Raw genomic sequence first — 17931 nt, forward strand, 5'->3', positions numbered from 1 at the left:
TCTTATGATTTTATAAATCTCTATAAGGGCACCCATCAAACTCCTACACTCTAGTGAAAAAAGTCTTAGCCTATTCAGCCTCTCCCTACAACTCAAACCATCCATTCCGGGCAACATTCTGGTAAACCTTTTCTGAACCCTCTTCAGTTTAATAATATCCTTCCTATAACAGTCCAGAACTGGACACAGTATTCCAGAAGAGGCCTTACCAATATGCTGTACAATCTCAACATGATGTCCCAACTCCTACACTCAGTGGTCTGAGTGATAAAGGCAGGCCTTCTTAACCACCTTGTCTACTTGTGATGCAAATTTCAAGGCATTATGTACCTGAACCCTAAGGTCTCTCTGTTCTGCAATACATCCAGGGCCCCACCATTAATTCTGATCTTGCTTGTATTTCCCAAAATGCAGTACCTCACATTTGTCCAAATTAAACTCCATCTGCTACTCCTCAGCCCATTGACCCTATTGATCAAGATCTCTTTGTAATCTTAGATAACCTTCTCCACTACATCACCAATGTTGGTGTCATCCACAAACTTACTGACCATGCCTCCCATATTCTCATCCAAAACATTTATATAAATGACAAACAAAAGTGGACTGGATGCTGCCTGGGATGGAAAGTTATGAGATTGTGAGGAGAGGCTGGATAAGATGGGTTTGTCTTCCTCGAAGCACAGGATGCTGAGGGGAGAGTGTGACTGAGGTACACAAAATCATGAGAGGCATAGACAGAGGAAATCATGGGAATCCCTTGCCAACGGCAGACATGTCAAAGACAAGAGGTCATAAGTTGAAGTTGCGGGGCTAATGGTTCAGAGGAGGTACGAGAAGGAAGTTTTCTTACCTAGATGCTGGTAGAAATGTGGAATGTGCTGCCTAAGAGGACGGTGGAGGCAGATAGACTCTGCAGCATCTAAAAGTCACCTGGAAGAGCACTTAAAATGCCAGGGCCCATAGGCTATGAACCAAGTGAAAGCAAATGGGATAAGAGTAGCTTGGCATTTGCCAGTCAGCATAAACACGGATGGCCAAAGGGCCTGTTTCTCTGCTGTATGACTCTATGACTTTTTGTCTAGGACTCAGCTTAGATTAAGTTCCCTACAGCGTGGAAATAGGCCCTTCAGCCCAACAAGTCCACACCGACCCATTTCCCTCTGACTAATGCACCTAACGCTATGGGAAATTTAGCATGGGCCAATTCATCTGGCCTGCACATCTTTGGACCACGGGAGGAAACCCACACAGACACGGGGAGAATGTGCAACCTCCACACAGTCACCTGAAACTGGAATCAAACCCAGGGCTCTGGCACTGTGAGGCAGCAGTGCTAACCACTGAGCCGCCGTGCCACCTAAATGACTGTTTAGTAACAACGACTGATTGGTTGCTGAGCAAGTGGCAACAGTCCCATATGTAAACAACAGAGGAGCATATAGCCTGCAAACAAAAAGCACCTGAACCTTTCTCTCTCCCTTCCGTGTGGAGATGTAACTGAATTCTCCTTGGAGCTTTTATCACTCACTATTCCTCCACAAACTGCACTCTCAGCAAACTCCCCTGATGAAAGAAAAGGAGAGAAACCACTTTGAGGACCGCGAGAGGGCAAATTCTCAGCCAGTGATTGGTGTAACCACAACTTTGCACAATTAGCTCAGAACCAGGGGGAGCCAAGAAAAAACTGAAAGAGAACAACTCATCGATGAATATAACCTGGACTGGTGCCAGAACTGTGCTCGTGATTGTTGTTTTCCCTCTACACTTAATGGTGAGGTCCTGGGAGTGTTGCTGAACAAAGACACCTTGGAGGGCAGCTTCATAGCTCCTTGAAAGTGGGGTCACAGGTGGATAGGATAGTGAAGGCAGCATTTGGTATGCTTTCCTTTATTGGTCAGTGGTATAAAAACTGGGAGGTGATGTTGCGGGTGTACAGGACATTGGACAGACCATTTTTGGAATACTGTGTGCAATTCTGGTCTCCCTCCTACAGGAACTATGCTATGAAACTTGAAAGGCTTCAGAAAAGATTTACAAGGATGTGTATATTCTTTTAACTGGAATGAGACACCAAGGGGAATTGGGGCAATTCAGTGGTTTACTTAATGCGTACAACCTTGGGAATAGTGGAGATGGCTTTCTAGAGCACTACCTGAATGGGTTGTGACAGTAGTCCTAGATCTAACCCTAGAGATATACATAATGGAAACAGACCCTTCAGTCCAACTTGTCCATGCCGGCCAGACATTCCAAATTAATGTAGTCCCATTTGCCAACACTTGGTCCATATTCCTCTAAACCCTTCCTATTCATATGCCCATCCAGCTGTCTTTTAAATGCTGTAATTGTACCATCCTCCATCACTTCCTCTGGCAGCTCATTCCATATATGCACCACCCTTTGCATGAAAAGGTTGCCCCTTAGGTCCCTTTTATATCTTTTCCCTCCCACCCTAAACCTATGCCCTCTAGTTTTGGAGTCCCCTACCACAGGAAAAAAGACCTTGTCTATTTACCCTATCCATGCCCCATGATTTTATAAACCTCTATAGAGTCACCCCTCAGCCTTCTATGCTCCAGGGAAAACAGCCCTAGCTGATGCAGCCTCTCCTTATAGCTCAAATCCTCCAACCCTGGCAACATCCTTGTAAATCTTTTCTGAATCCTTTCAAGTTTCACAACATCCTTCCTGTAGGAGGGAGACCAGAAATGCAATATTCCAATAGTGGTCTAACCAATGTCCTGTACAGCCACTGCATGACCTCCTAACTCCTATACTCAGTGCACTGACCAATAAAGGCAAGCATACTAAACACCTTCACTATCCTATCTCCCTGTGACCTCACTTTCAAGGAACCATGACCCTGCATTCCAACGTCTCTTTGTTCAATAACATTCCCCAGGACCGTACCAATAAGTGTATGGGTCCTGCCCTGATTTGCTTTTCCAAAATGCAGCACCTCACATTTTTCTAAATTAAACTCCATCTGCCACTCCTCGGCCCATCTGATCAAGATCCCATTGTACTCTGAGATAATGTTCTTCACTATTATATTGTTTTTACAAGTTGGATCCTTTGTTGTATTTTTACCATTTCCCATACATGTTCTAGACTTTAATAAAAAGAATAACTTTTTTAAAAATCACCAGAACTTATCCTCTCACCAACCTAGCCACCTCTGACATAGAGATGTCAAGCACAGAAAGGGACCCTACAGTCCAACTTGTCCTTGCTGACCAGATATCCTAAACTGACCTAGTCCCATTCGCGAGCACTTGGTCCACAACCCTCTGAACCCCTTCTATTAATACACCCATTTGGATGCCTTTTCAGTATAGGCGGAGGTGATGGTCTAGTGTCATTGTTGTTGGACTGTTAGTCTAAAGACCCAGGTAACATTCTGGAGATCGCCATGGCAAATGGTGGAATTGCAATTCATTAAAATCTCTGGAATTAAGAGGCTAATGATGACTGTGAATCCATTGTTGGAAAAACCCATCTGGGTCGCAAATGTCCTTTAGGGAAGGAAACTGCCATCCTTCGCTGGTCTGGCCTACATATGACTCCAGACTCACAGCAATGCGGTTGACTCTTAATGGCCCTCTGGGTAATAAGGGATGGGCAATAAATGCTGGTCTGGCCAGTGATGCCCTCATTCCACAAATGAAAGAAAAAAAAAAGTGTAATTCAACCAGCCACCAACACTTTCTCTGGCAGCTCATTCCTTACACGCACCACCACTCCACGTGAAAACACTGCCCCTTAGGTCCCTTTTATATCTTTCCCCTCTCACCCTAAATCCATGCCCTCTAGTTCTGGACTCCTCTACCCTGGGAAAAAGACATTAGCTTGTCACTCCATTCATGCCCCTCATGATTTTATAAACTTCTGTAGCTGTGAAAGAGCCCTTTTATCTTTAAATTTGTGAAATACTAATCAGCTTTTGACACATAGCTAGGGCCATGCAACAAAGAAATGGGAGCCAGACAGTGTGGTTGTGATATTCCACTTTATTTGGGTGCACTAATCAATTTAAATCACCCCTAATGGGAGATCATCTCTCCTGTTAACAGAAACATGGTCATATATTACACTGTATAAATCAAATCAAATTCACATTGCTTTCGTTAAAAAAAATCCATCCTAAACAAAAATACCTTGGCACCACAAAGGTGCTCGAAGTAAAGAGAGTTCAGTACGATCCACGTACAGTAACCTGTCTGGCCCGATGAGGACCAGTCACAAAGAGAACTAATGCACATTTAAATTAACCATTTATCATTTGTGTTACTTCAAGAGGAGTCATGATTTTACCCTCCCAACTCAGCATTGCAAAACAAGATCTGGATTCCAAGATATGAGAAATTCCAGTAATTTCCCCCTGCCCATCCCCTCCCTTACGAAAAAAATAAAAAAAAAACACTGATAAAAGTTGACTATAAAAGTATTATAGTAATAGGTCTGAGTTCCTGTAACATTATCCTGAAATGACTTGCATTGAATAGTGTCTGTAGCACTCTCATGTGCCTTTCACAGGGCAGTTAGAGTCTACAAACGCACGAGGAAGGTAAGAAAATAATAATCTGTGAACTTGGCAACTTTGACACTGAAGGAAGTTATTATGGGAATCACGTGTGAGGGAAGAGGAATAAAGTGTGTTTAGATGTTAAGATTTCCAGAATCTCCAGCTGACTGATGGGAAATAGTACAGGCAGTTCCCTGGGATATTCAAGCTCACAAGAAAAGCACAATAGTCCATTAAAGGTGGACAGGGACGGCTGAAGGGGAGAAAGAGAAAGAGGGAGGGTGAGACAAGCGGAAACAATAATCGTGAAAATAATTAAGCAAAATAACTAAAATGGAGGGTGGGACTAAGAGAGGGGAAATTAGATGATGATGGGAAGAGAGAGCATGGGAGAGAGATGGCTGTAAGACAAAGAAAGAGATGGAAGGATGCAAAGAATATGAGAGGACACGGGAGGGAGAGGGTAATGGGGAGGGAAAGAGACAGAAAGCAATGGGGGGTAGATGTGCGAGAGAGTGAGAAAGATGGGGAGAGAAAGAAAGATGGGGAAAGAGAGAGAGAAAAAGATGGGGGAAGAGAGAGAGAGAAAGATAGGGAAAGAGAAAGATGGGGAAAGAAAGATGAGAGGAGAGAGGAGAGAAAAAAAGATGGGGAGAGGGAAAGATGGGGGGCAAAGAGAGAGAGAGAGAGAGAGAGAGAGAAAGATGGCAGGAGAGAGAGAGAGATATGGGAAGAGAGAGAAAGATGGGAGAAGAGGGAGGGAGAAAGATGGGGGTAGAAAGAGAGAGAGGAAAGAGAGTGAGAAGAGCAGGAGAGAGATGGATGGAAATGAGATATGTCCAAACAATAGAGACAAATAGAGCAAGATTGAGACAAATGGGAAGGAGAAAGAAAAAGAGATGGATATAAAAGTAGAAATGTTCTGCCTCCTCAGGAGTTGTATGTCTACCTCCTCATCCAGGTCCTGAATCCAGCTCAGCGATTGGTGCAGTCAGTATTTTTGGGTAAGTATCAACAAATAAAAAAGGAAAAAAGGAACAACTGCAGAAAAAGTAAAGATGAGGAAAAGGAAATGACTCAAACTCTAGAAAAATTCCTCAGTCAGGGGCAGGTGATGGCTTACAACATGAAAATATAGGCACGCTAGCAAAAGCACTGCAGCTTAGACAGCAGTTACTTGGATTGACTTGGAAGGGTAACCAACGAGGACCTACCCTTTACCTTTGGAGTTTATTTCTTTCACTTGAAGGTGAATTTGGGGAAGTGTCCAAGCACATGTCAATTACATTAGATACATGTCTATACAATGGTGCCATTTCAGAAACTGTCCCCAGAACACCTTTGTGTTGAGATTTTTCTTCAAAGATTTGTGGATTTTTTTGTTTTGCTGTCCCTTTTCTGGCTTCCACTATACACCTTCAGCATGTGAGGCTGTGGGAGTTACACTGCTACAGAGCTGGGAGCTCTGTGATTGAAGTCACCCACCCTTTTCCCTTGGTCAATTCTGACTAGTTTTAAAAAAGGGTCTGTTCAGATCCCTGCTACGTTCAAACAACTGGAAGAATCCCCAATGCCACAAACTCTCTTGGACCCCCATCCAAAAAAACAAAAACAAACAGACTTGAGGCTGGAAAGAAAACAAAAGGTTCTTTACAAACAAAAATAAATTAAAGTCCTAGAACGTATCACCAGCTGTTTCTCAGCTTAGATCAGCAGGACCTCAGTGAGAATGAGGAACAAAGAAAAATCTTGCTATTAAAATACACACACACACTTTCAGTAAACAGACTGTAATGCGATTTTTGTTTAAAACTTTATACAAATATTGACATCTATTTCAAAAAACATACTAAGGAGTACCTGAGGGGTAAGCGGTTTTTGAGAAAAGTCACGTTGGGGCAATCCAGCGAGAACCTTTCCCTCCCAGCCATGCCAACCCGTCTCTTGTGTACAGTGACCAATGGAGCAGACAGACACAATCCTCCCTCTCACCCCAAGGCTATTTCTATTCAGGCAAGTAGCTAGCTGTCGTTTAACTAACACTGGCACACACCCTTCTCAATCGCAAAAGGGTGGACCAGTTTTACAAACCCTGTGGGAAATCGATGATTGTGGCAGAGCGGGTGTGGTCTGGAGGAGGAGGCTGAAAGCAGGTTCTGGTCACACTGATCAAGCTACCTTGGAGGGTGCAGCCATGTTTGATGGACCCATGTGTGCAACCCACGTGCTTCAACAGCAGCAGAATGCAAGTCAAGTCTTGCATCATCTTACTTGGGTTGAGTCAAATGGAAGGGCCAAATGGTAGGCAGGCTTTACTACCTGAATTACAAATGGTGGCTTTGGCTGAAGAATGAGTTGATAAACCCTGAACAGATCCTGAAACCCATTAGGCAATGAGATACTCTCAGCCAACGCAGTCAACAATGGAACCTTCTCCAATTGGTGTAATTCCCGACACATGAAGATGGAACTTGGTCAATGTCCCGCAATATGGAGCAGTCAGGAGATCAAATGATGGTACCTGCCCACTAGAGGATACACAACTGCTCAGCTCCTGTCCTTCAACACATTGGAGTACATTCTCTCCTCTCTTCCTTCATGTGGCTAGTTATCATTGGAAAAGCAGGAGAAACAAAAAGCTTAGTCCAGAGATCAGAGATCAGAGATCAGCTCTCTCTCTCTCTCTCTCTCTCACTACTGGTCCAAATAGCCAGGATTGCAATCTACTCTTGGGAGCACTCCCCTTTTCACTCAATAACAGTGACTACAAAACATTTCATTGTAAAGAAATTGCTTCTAAGCTTGCACCGAAAGGATTCGGATTGTATGGCAACGGGATAAGGAGAAATTGTTTCCACTGGTGGAGGGTCAGGAAACAGAGGTCACAGACTAATGGCACTTTGCAAATGAACCACTGGAGAGAACGTGTTTTTTTTTTAATATTAAAAAGACATCCCCCTTTTAAAACGGAGAAGAGGAGAATTTTATTTCTCTCAGAATTCTCTAACCAAATAGCAGTGGAGACCAGGTCTTGAACTGGATTCAAAGCTGAGCCTGATGGAGTTTTGTGAGGCAAAGCGAATCGAGGCGTTGAGAGAAGCAAACGAAACAATGGGAGTTGAGACCATGACCAGAGCATCCATGTTCTCATTGAATGGTAGAGTAGAATTGAAGGGCAGAATGGTCTACTCCCCTGCTCCTGAGTCCTATGTAAAACATGATGAGACTTGATAATCTGGAATGTGTGGGCCAAACAAGTGTTGAAAAGACATTCCACTATAATTTTTCAAAGGGGAATTAGAAGACTGCTTGAAAAGAAATAAGGTTGTCTGGTAGTGGGTTAAGAGACTGTGACTTGTCAGACATGGCTCTGCAGAAGAGCCAGTCTAGGCTGGATTCCATCTTCACTGGTCTGATTCTGACAAAGGGATAGAACCAGCATTGATGCTAATGGGGGAAGTAGCAAACCATTGTGACACTTTGGGCACTTGTTCACTACACCCAGTCTAACTGCAGCTGGTGACAATAAAATCATGATGGGTAATGAGTGGCCTTTGGTGGACAAGTACATGAGAGGTTACTATAAGTCGGTGTTCCCTATAGGTGATGGTATTATTCACATAGGCCCAGACCAGCTCAGGCTCACTTGCCTCTTTCATCCACTCATCAACTGGTCCATGAAAAGGGCACATTTGGAATGAGACAGGTGGTGGTTATCTAACCCTCAACCCTGACCCTTCCCAACATGCTCCATCACCAGAACAGTGAGGTCTTCCCCAGTAGCTCTGCTCGAATAGTTGGCCAGGGTTGTGACAGGACAATGTGTTGGCCCATCTGTGCCTGAAAGGTTCATTTCCATAGCCTCCGCCGACAAAGTGACAGGTGGATGCTAGTCTGCGAGGACCACCAGCTCGCCATCGCTGCGATATTCAACATCCGAGTCGTCCTCTTCACCGTACTCGTACATCTCGCCATTGGCATCGCTTAGTTGTGCTTCCTTCGTGTCTGCCTGTTCGGATTTGAGACTTCGTGTGTTGAGGATTACGGGCATGTTGGGATCAGGGCTGCAGGGTCGATAGTGTTCCGACACTGCCGGCTGTACGGGAATCGATGTCATCCCAATCTGTCCGGGATACATCATGTCTGACGGGTGCAAGTGAACTTGGTCCTGTTGCCTGAGAGGAGAGAACAGAATCATGATAAATACTTCCTGTTATTACACCGCAGTTGACAATAAGCAAGTACAAAGATGGTGTTGTTTTAGACTCCAAACATAAGAGGAGGGTGGGGGGTGGTGGGGGGGTGGCGTGGGAGGTTTCTAGTCCCAGAATATTGTGTGCCAGTGAAGCCCAGCGATTAGCAGCTCCATCTCTGGGACGGACAGCTTCATTCCGAGGGCTGAACACAAGGTCTAGCCCGAGACTCCAGTGCAGTACCGAGGCAGTGCTGCAATGCCAAAGGGGCCGCTTTAAAGTTGAGACTTAAAGAATCCTGGCCACAATTCTGAAATGCAGCAGGAAAGTCCTTCCTGATATTAAGTATCCCTCAACCAACAACAAAACCTTTTCCTGAGAGTTTGGCATAAAGTAGAAGACTTTGGGGCGGCACAGTGGCTCAGTGGTTAGCACTGCTGCCTCACAGCACCAGTAACCCAGGTTTGATTCCAGCCTCAGGCAACTGTCTGTGTGGAGTTTGCATGTTCTCCCCGTGCAGGTTTCCTCTGGGTGCTTTGGTTTCCACCCACAATCCAAAAGATGTGCAGGCCAGATGAATTGGCCATTCTAAATTGCCCATAGTGTTAGATGCATTAGTCAGAGGGAAAAGGGTCTGTCTGGGTTACTCTTCAGGGGTCGGTGTGGACTTGTTGCACCGAAGGGCCTGTTTCTACACTGTAGGAATCTAATCTAATTTTAAAGTGAGAGGGGAATGATTTAAAAGGCATCTGAGGGGCAACTCTTTCATGCAGAGGGTGGTTCGTATGTGGAATGAACTGCCAGTGGAAGTGGTAGGTTCAGGTACAGTCACAACATTTAAAAGACATTTGGACAAGTTTAGAGGGATATGGGCCAAATGCTGGCAAGTGGGACTAGTTTAAATTTAGGAAACCTGACTGGTGTGGATGAGTTGGACTGAAGGATCTGTTTCCCTGTGCTGTATGACTCTATGACAGATTACCTAGTCATTATCAGCTTTCTTAAAAAAAACCAGGAGCTTTCTGTCTGCAAATTGGCCACTCGTTTCGTACAAGACAACAACTGTACTTCAAAGTCTGATTGGTTGGAAAGTGAAATGCTACGTAAATGCAAGACTTACTTTCTAGAAATTTATTCAGGAAAGACCTCATTGTGGGAAATTTGTAATTGCAAGAGCATGTCTGTTTCTATTTCCAATGGCCAACTGTATTGTGCACCAACTTGGTATGAAAGTTCTTTCCTTGTTGGAAGAAACAAAGCACTGTACTGACAGACAGCACCCCAGGGCAGAGAGATAGCAGACCCGAAGGAAGCTCTCTTTGCCTTGGAGTGCTGAGGGTGGAGTTAACTAAAGAAAATTTAAATCAGTGGGAAGTTTTGACTTCACGTCACCCCTACAACCTTCAAGGTTTTAAGCAGTAAAGACCAACTTTGCGCTTTTGGTGCTTGTACATCTGAACAGGAGGAGGGCATGGACTCTGTGGAGCCTGCCCTGCCATTTGATAGGCTCATAGCTGATTGAACACTTAATACCCAGTACTAGTCAACCTTATGACCGACTATGCCACTGGCTGCCTGAAAATTATCAATTTCTATCTTATACATTCTCTTGGAGCAAGGGAATTCCAAAGATAAAATATTTCCTCATTTCAGATCAAAGTGGCACTCCCCATAACTTTGAGTTGTACTCCTGTTTTTGATTTAAATCTTTCTGATCTCCATTTCTTTCGTTCCCCTCTAGGCTGGTCTCAGTTAGCTTCAAGAGAGCATGTCTCGACTTGACTCTCTCAATTTTACCAAGTTGGCACACAGTTGAACTGGAGGGACCAGTCAACTCCTTGGGTCTGTTCTATGTTTCCATTCAATTCTTGCTGCTTTGCATACCAATATCAGGGTGGGACCAAATGGTGAAGGACATATCAAAGCTTGGGCCAGCTGCTACCAAGGTGCGGTGGGAAAAGACCACCACCTAAGGGTCTTTCCATCAAAGTGTATCGAGGGTCCGTTAAGTTCTGAGGCAGTCTCTTTACCTCAGATGGAATAAAGTTTCCTGCATGAGTTGAAAATGTCTTTAGTGAGTTTTGAGAAGATTTGTAACTCAGGTTAAAGTTCTGGATGTAGATTTGCTTGCTGAGCTGAAAGGTTCGTTTTCAGACTTTTCATCACCACAGTAAATAATATCTTCTGTGAGCCTCCGATGAAGCACTGGTAGTGTAGTCCACTTTCTATTTATATGTTTGGGTTTCCTTGGGTCAGTTATGTAATTTCCTCTCGTGACATCATTTCTGAGGTGATGCTATTTCCTGTTCTTTTTATCTGGGGGTGGTAAATGGGATCAAAGTCAATGTCTTGGATTTTGCCAACACATTGACTTGGATCCCATTTACCACCCCTGAGAAAAAGAACAGGCAATGACATCACCATAAGAATTTATGTCACCACAGGAAATGACACCACCGACCCAAGGAAACCCAAACATATAAATAGAAAGTGGGCTGCACTGCCAGTGCTTCATCCAGAGGCTCACTGAAGATGTTACTTGGTATGGTGATGAAACATCTGAAAATGAACCTTCCAGCTCAGCAAGCAAACCTACAATCTGAAAATGTGTTTGTTTTGCAACTGCAGAGAAGCTTTGAGGAAAGTCAAATTCTGAAGTGTTTTTCTCCCCCGTCCCTGTACCAGATTGTTTTAGGAGCTATTATATGCAGTCAGATCCTTTTTTTGTGGATAATGTATGTTTTTGCAATAAAAAACCCATCAATACCAGTTATCAGATCTTGCTTTTAATTCTTGAGAACCTGACTGTATTGATCTACTGATCCCACTTTGAAAAGCTCCATTTGAATGGTCCACCTGAGCACTAACACAGAAAGGCAGTACAGTAGAGTTCTATCAGGGTCAATGACATGTGTATACCTTAGGCAAGGCATTTGACACAATGGAAGAACTGGTGCTCACATTATTTAAATCTTTAACCAGTGCATCTTATTTTCTCTAAATAAGAGTTATAGCTACCTCATATTCTTTATATACCTTTCAGACAAAAATGGTTAGGGGAATCAGTGAAGAAAGGGTGTTGTTGGTGAATGAGTGGGCTCATCACACAAATAAAGCTCGAGGGAGTGAATGGTTTCCCCTCCAGGCATTAGGGGAGGCTTTGGTCAAATGGACCAGTCATAGGCAGGAAGCAACCAGCACCTCCTACTGGAAATGGGCATGTGAGGCATGGCAGTTGTAATGCCATCTAGATTGGAGCCACCAGCTGCCACTGTGAAAGTGATGTTAGAATGACTTTGGCATGATTGTCATATTGCTCCTTAGTATGCCAACTGAGTATGGAATGTCTCTCAGAACAATACAGCTGCTGTTGTTGCCACTTTAACCCCAGGAATACTTACCCAGCAGAGTAACACTGCTGCACCTCCTGCCGTCTGTACTTCATCAATGCCTTGTATTCCCCGACCCGCAGCCTCTTCCCATCCACAATGCAGGTCCTTTTGGGTCGTGGCTTGTACTTGTAATCTGGATATTTCTCCAAGTGTTGTCGACTCAACCTTGCTTGCTCCTCATAGTACGGCTGCTTCTCGATGTTTGACATCGATTTCCAACGGGACCCTAAAATTACAGATACTTCAGCACCAACAGCAAACTGCACCAGAGTCATTACGAGCAAGGTGTGGTTGTTCATTAGGACTGCACTCATCTAGAGAGCAGATTCCTCACGGGGTAGCATAAGACAATTAGCAACAATAGGTTTCTGTGGACTGCAAAATGTAATTTCAATAATTAAAAGTCTATTGCAAGAAGGCCGGTTATATTGAAAAGAGTATACATTAAATCTATATAAAATGTTAGCTAGACCATAGCTGGAGCTCTGGGTTTAATTCTCCACTGAGCTTTAACTGCGTTGGAGGAAACCCAGCATGGATTTACTGGAAGGTCATAGATTAGATTAGATTACATTTAGATTAGATTACATTACAGCGTGGAAACAGGCCCTTCGGCCCAACAAGTCCACACTGACCCGCCGAAGTGCAACCCACCCATGCCCCTACATTTACCCCTTACCTAACACTACAGGCAATTTAGCATGGCCAATTCACCTGACCTGCACATTTTTTGGACTGTGGGAGGAAACCGGAGCACCCGGAGGAAACCCACGCAGACACGGGGATAATGTGCAAACTCCACACAGTCAGTCGCTTGAGGCGGGAATTGAACCCGGGTCTCAGGCGCTGTGAGGCAGCAGTGCTAACCACTGTGCCACCCACATAGAATCCCTATAGTTTGGAAGCAGGTCATTCAGCCCATCCAAAGAGCATCCCTCCTGGATCCACTCACCCCATTCCTGTAACCCTGCTCATCTACTTAGCCTGCATATCCCTAGACACCATGGGCAATTTAGCATGACTAATCCACCTAACCTGCACTGGACTGTGTGAAGCACTCAGAGAAAACCTACAGAGATGCAGGGAGAAGGTGCAAACTCCTTGCAGACAATTACTGGAGGGTGAAACTGAACCCGGGTACCTGATGCTGTGAGGCAGCAGTGCTAACCACTGAGCTACTGTGCCAGAGAGGATAGAAGTTTAGAAATTTAGAAGTAAAGAGTGATTTGATTGTCTTTCAGCACATTAACGGCAATGGTTTGGTGGATGAGAGAGAAACCATTTCCACTGGTTTGAGGAGTCAAGGTCGAGGAGAGAGGAGTGCATTGTATAAATTGTTAGAACCAGACCTTCCAATAGTCAAGTTAGAGAGAACCTCTACTTTTAAAGGATGGTAAAAGTTTGGAACTTTCTTCTGCAGATTGCCATTGATGCGAGAACCATTATTTATTTTTAATATGAAGCTTGCGCAATAGTCTCTGAAAGGGAGATTGTGACTAAGAGCTGGGGTGGTGGAATCTAGACAAAAGAGCTGTTTTTTCTATTGAAACATTCTACTTTATTCAAAAGATTCTGCAGACTGCAGATGAACCCAGCCAAGGCAAGTCTTTGAATTCAATTAATCAGTCAATTCAGCAGCTCAATCTGAACAAAACTCAAGGGAAATCTCTGCACAGTGCACACCCATACAGGTTCTACACAATGGTGATTAGATTTCTAAAACACGCAGCTGCCTCTGGGCACTCTGAGGCACAGTACAGCATAGATCAGAGGGAGTGCTAATCTACTGCACTGACAAAACTTCCACTCTCACTGCATTACACTGTCTAACAAGCCACCGAGACCACTGCCATTTCCTGCCAGCACCACAACAAATTGCATTCATGTAGCACCTTTTTGGCCCTTGAAGACAGAAACAGGTGAATATATTATGGGGAACAAAGAAATGGCAGAAGAGTTGAATTGGTACTTCAGATCTGTGTTCACTGGGGAAGACACAAGCAATCTCCCTGAGGTAACAGTGGCTGAAGGACCTGAACTGATGGGAATTTATATTTGCCAGGAATTGGTGTTGGAGAGACTGTTAGGTCTGAAGGTTGATAAGTCCCCGGGGCCTGATGGTCTACATCCCAGGGTACTGAAGGAGGTGGCTCTAGAATCGTGATTGGTGATTGCATTGGTGATTATTTTCCAATGTTGTATAGATTCAGGATCAGTTCCTGCGGATTGGAGGGTGGCTAATGTTGTACCACTTTTTAAGAAAGGAGGGAGAGAGAAAGCAGGGAATTATAGACCAGTTAGTCGGACCTCAGTGGTGGGAAAGATGCTGCAGTCAATTATAAAGGATGAAATTATAACACATCTGGATAGCAGTAACAGGATAGGTCAGAGTCAGCATGGATTTATGAAGAGGAAATCATGCTTCACTAATCTTCTGGAATCTTTTGAGGGTGTAACTCTGAAGATGGACAAGAGAGATCCAGTGGATGTAGTGTACCTGGACTTTCAGAAAGCCTTTGATAAAGTCCCACATAGGAGGTTAGTGAGCAAAATTAGGGCACATGGTATTGGGGGCAAAATACTGACATGGATTGAAAATTAGTTGGCTGACAGGAAACAAAGAGTAGTGATAAACGGCCCCCTATCGGAATGGCAGGCGGTGACCAGTGGGGTACCACAGGGATCAGTGCTGGGACCGCAGCTTTTTACAATATACATTAATGATATAGATGATGGTATCAAAAGTAATATTAACAAATTTGCTGATGATACAAAGCTGGATGGCAGGGTGAAATATGATGAGGATGTTAGGAGATTACAGGGTGACCTGGAGAGGCTAGGTGAGTGGACGGATGCATGGCAGATGCAGTTTAATGGGGATAAATGTGTGATTATCCACTTTGGTGGCAAGAACAGGAAGGCAGATTACTACCTAAATGGAGTCAAATTAGGTAAAGGAGCAGTACAACGAGATCTAGGTGTTCTTGTACATCAGTCAATGAAAGCAAGCATACAGGTACAGCAGGCAGTGAAGAAAGCTAATAGCATGCTGGCCTTCATAAAAAGAGGAATTGAGTATAGAAGCAAAGAGGTCCTTCTGCAGCTGTACAGGGCCCTGGTGAGACTGCACCTGGAATATTGTGTGCAGTTCTGGTCTCCAAATTTGAGGAAAGACATTCTGACTATTGAGGGAGTCCAGCGTAGGTTCACGAGGTCAATTCCTGGAATGGCAGAACTATCTTACGTTGAAAGATTGGAGCGACTGGGCTTGTATACCCTTGAGTTTAGAAGGCTGAGAGGGTATTGATTGAGACGTATAAGATTATTAAAGGATTGGACACTCTGGAGGCAGGAAGCATGTTTCCGCTGATGGGCGAGTCTCGAATCAGAGGACACAATTTAAAAATAAGGGGTAGGCCACTTAGAACAGAGTTGAGAAGAAACGTCTTCACCCAGAGAGTGGTGGGTGTATGGAATGCTCTGCCCCAGAAGGCTGTGGAGGCCAAGCCTCTGGCCTCTGGATACTTTCAAGAAAGAGTTGGATAGAGCTCTTAAGGATAGTGGGATCAAGGGTTATGGGGATAAGGCAGGAACAGGATACTGATTGAGGATGATCAGCCATGATCATAATGAATGGTGGTGCTGACTCGAAGGGCAGAATGGACTACTCCTGCACCTATTGTCTATTGTCTTTTAGCTATAAGGAGAGGCTGGGATATTTGTCCTGGAGCATAGGAGGCTAAGGGGTGACCTTATAGAGGTTTATAAAATCATGAGGGGCATGGATAAGTTGAATTAGAGACAAAAAAAAAATCTGCAGATGTTGGAATCCAAAGTAGACAAATAGAAGGTTGGAAGAACACAACAAGCCAGGCAACATCAGGAGGTGGAGAAGTCAACGTTTCGGGTGTAACCCTCCTTCAGATAAGGTAAGTAGCCAAGGTCTTTTCCCCAGGGGAAGACCAAAACTGGAGGGCATAGGTTTAGGGTGAGAGGGGAGAGATTTAAAAGGAACCCAAGAGGCAATTTTTTTTACTTGGAGAGTGGTGCATGTATGCAATGAACTGCCAGAGGAAGTGGTGAAGGTGAGTACAATTACAACATTTAAAAGACATTTGGATGCGTACATGAATAAGAAGGATTTATAGGGATATTAACCAAACACAGGTAAAGGCGACTCATTTAGTTTGGGATAATCTGGTTGGTATGGACGGGTTGGGCCAAAGGCTCTGTTTCCGTGCTGTACGACTCTATCCCAAAGTACTTCACCAGAACCTTAATAGACAAAAAAAGATCAAACACCAGGCCACACAATGAGATATGTTAACTGAGCAAAGAATGGGGTTAATAAGGTGCTTTCTAAGACTTGGAGGCGCCGGTGTTGGACTGGGGTGGACGAAGTTAAAAATCACACAACACAATCTATAGTCCAACAAGCTTATTTGGAAGCATTAACATTCGGAGCCCTGTCCTTCTGATGAACAACCACCTGATGAAAGAGCAGCGCTCAAAAAGCTAGTGCTTTCAAATAAACCTGTGGGACTATAACCTGGTGTGTGGTTTCTAAGGTGTATCTTAAAGGAAGGGATAGTGGTAGAGATGGAGACGTTTTAGAGAGGAAATTCTAGTGTTTGCAGTTGAAAACCTGGCCACCAGTGGTAATGAAGGAAACGGGAGCATGCCCAGAGGTTGGATTGGTTCATGGAGGGTTCTCGAGTTGCAGGAGGTTACAGTGTCACAGAGGGGAAAATCCATGATGGGGTTTGACTGCATGGATGAGAGTTTCAAATTTTGGGGTGATGTTAGGCCAGGAGCCTATCTAGGTTAAGAAGCACGTGGGCGATAGAACAGGATTTGTCATTGTATTCCTATAAGACAAATAAGAGGGGCAATTTAGCTCTCATTTGTAAATGGTTGTCATTAAGGGGCCTCCTGCCACAGTGGGATTAGGCTGGATCAATGTGCTAGCTAAAAATCATGGCGCTTGTCACCAATACAACAAAACACATGTAGGAATAGGCCACTTGGCCCATCACGTCTGCTCTCCCATTCAACATGATCATGGCTGGCCTTGGAGCTTCAACTCTGCTTTCTCATCTGATCCCCAAAAACCCTATATTCCAGAAAGATCACAAATCTGTCTATGCCAGTCTAAAATGTATTCAATCATGGTGTATCCACAACTCTCTGGGACAGAGAATTGTGTCTCCATAGGGAGGCCATGGCCTAGTGGTATTATCACTAGCCTGTTAAGCTAAGGATTCAGGTAATGCCCGGGGGAGGGGGGGTTGCTGGGTTCAAATCCCGCCATGACAGAAGGTGGAACTTGTGTTCAATTATAAAAAGAAAAGTCCAACAATGACCATGAATTGATTGTCAGGAAAAACCCATCTGGTTCACTAATGTCCTTTAGGGAAGGAAATTGCCACCCTGGTCTGGACTGTATGTGATTCCAGACCACATAGCAATGTGGTTGACCCTTAACTGTCCTCTGGACAATAAGTGCTGGGCTGGCCAGTGATGCTCTCATTTTGTGAATGATTTTTAAAAAGTCATTCACAATACTGAGAAAAGCACTATCTCCTCACTCAGTCTTTAAAGATGGCTTCTCACATCTTGCAAGTTTTAAGTTCCCTAACCAGCAGAAACAATTCCACAACAATGTCTCTGCTGAGCCTCTTCACCATCTTGTATTTAACAATGAGACCATCCGAGTAGCAGGAGAATCAACGTTTTGGACATATGCCCTTCATTAATAGACCTTGGGAGGAGTCAGCCAGTTCCTCATCTGTTAGCTTTCGCTCTACAGTTAACAACC

The 17931-nt window shown here is 44.2% G+C and overlaps 1 protein-coding gene across 4 annotated transcripts in view; it reads right to left on the reverse strand.

Moving 5' to 3' along the window:
• Positions 1 to 3995: 3995 nt before the first annotated feature.
• The window catches only part of sox13 (SRY-box transcription factor 13), a 188608-nt gene continuing 174672 nt past the window's right edge, over positions 3996 to 17931 (reverse strand). For all 4 annotated transcript variants that reach the window (XM_087973487.1, XM_087973488.1, XM_043716425.2 and 1 more), the window contains 2 exons: positions 12123 to 12339; positions 3996 to 8703 (listed from right to left, as the gene is read on the reverse strand). In XM_087973487.1, coding sequence (XP_087829613.1) covers positions 8418 to 8703; positions 12123 to 12339 — 503 coding nt within the window. In that variant the 3' untranslated portion in view covers positions 3996 to 8417. The remainder of the gene's footprint in view (positions 8704 to 12122; positions 12340 to 17931) is intronic.

This window comes from Chiloscyllium plagiosum, unplaced genomic scaffold (genome assembly GCF_037043375.1).
Source record: "Chiloscyllium plagiosum isolate Xiang-an unplaced genomic scaffold, Cpla_swu_hap1 HiC_scaffold_26, whole genome shotgun sequence".
In the NCBI taxonomy this organism is placed as follows: Eukaryota; Metazoa; Chordata; class Chondrichthyes; order Orectolobiformes; family Hemiscylliidae; genus Chiloscyllium; species Chiloscyllium plagiosum.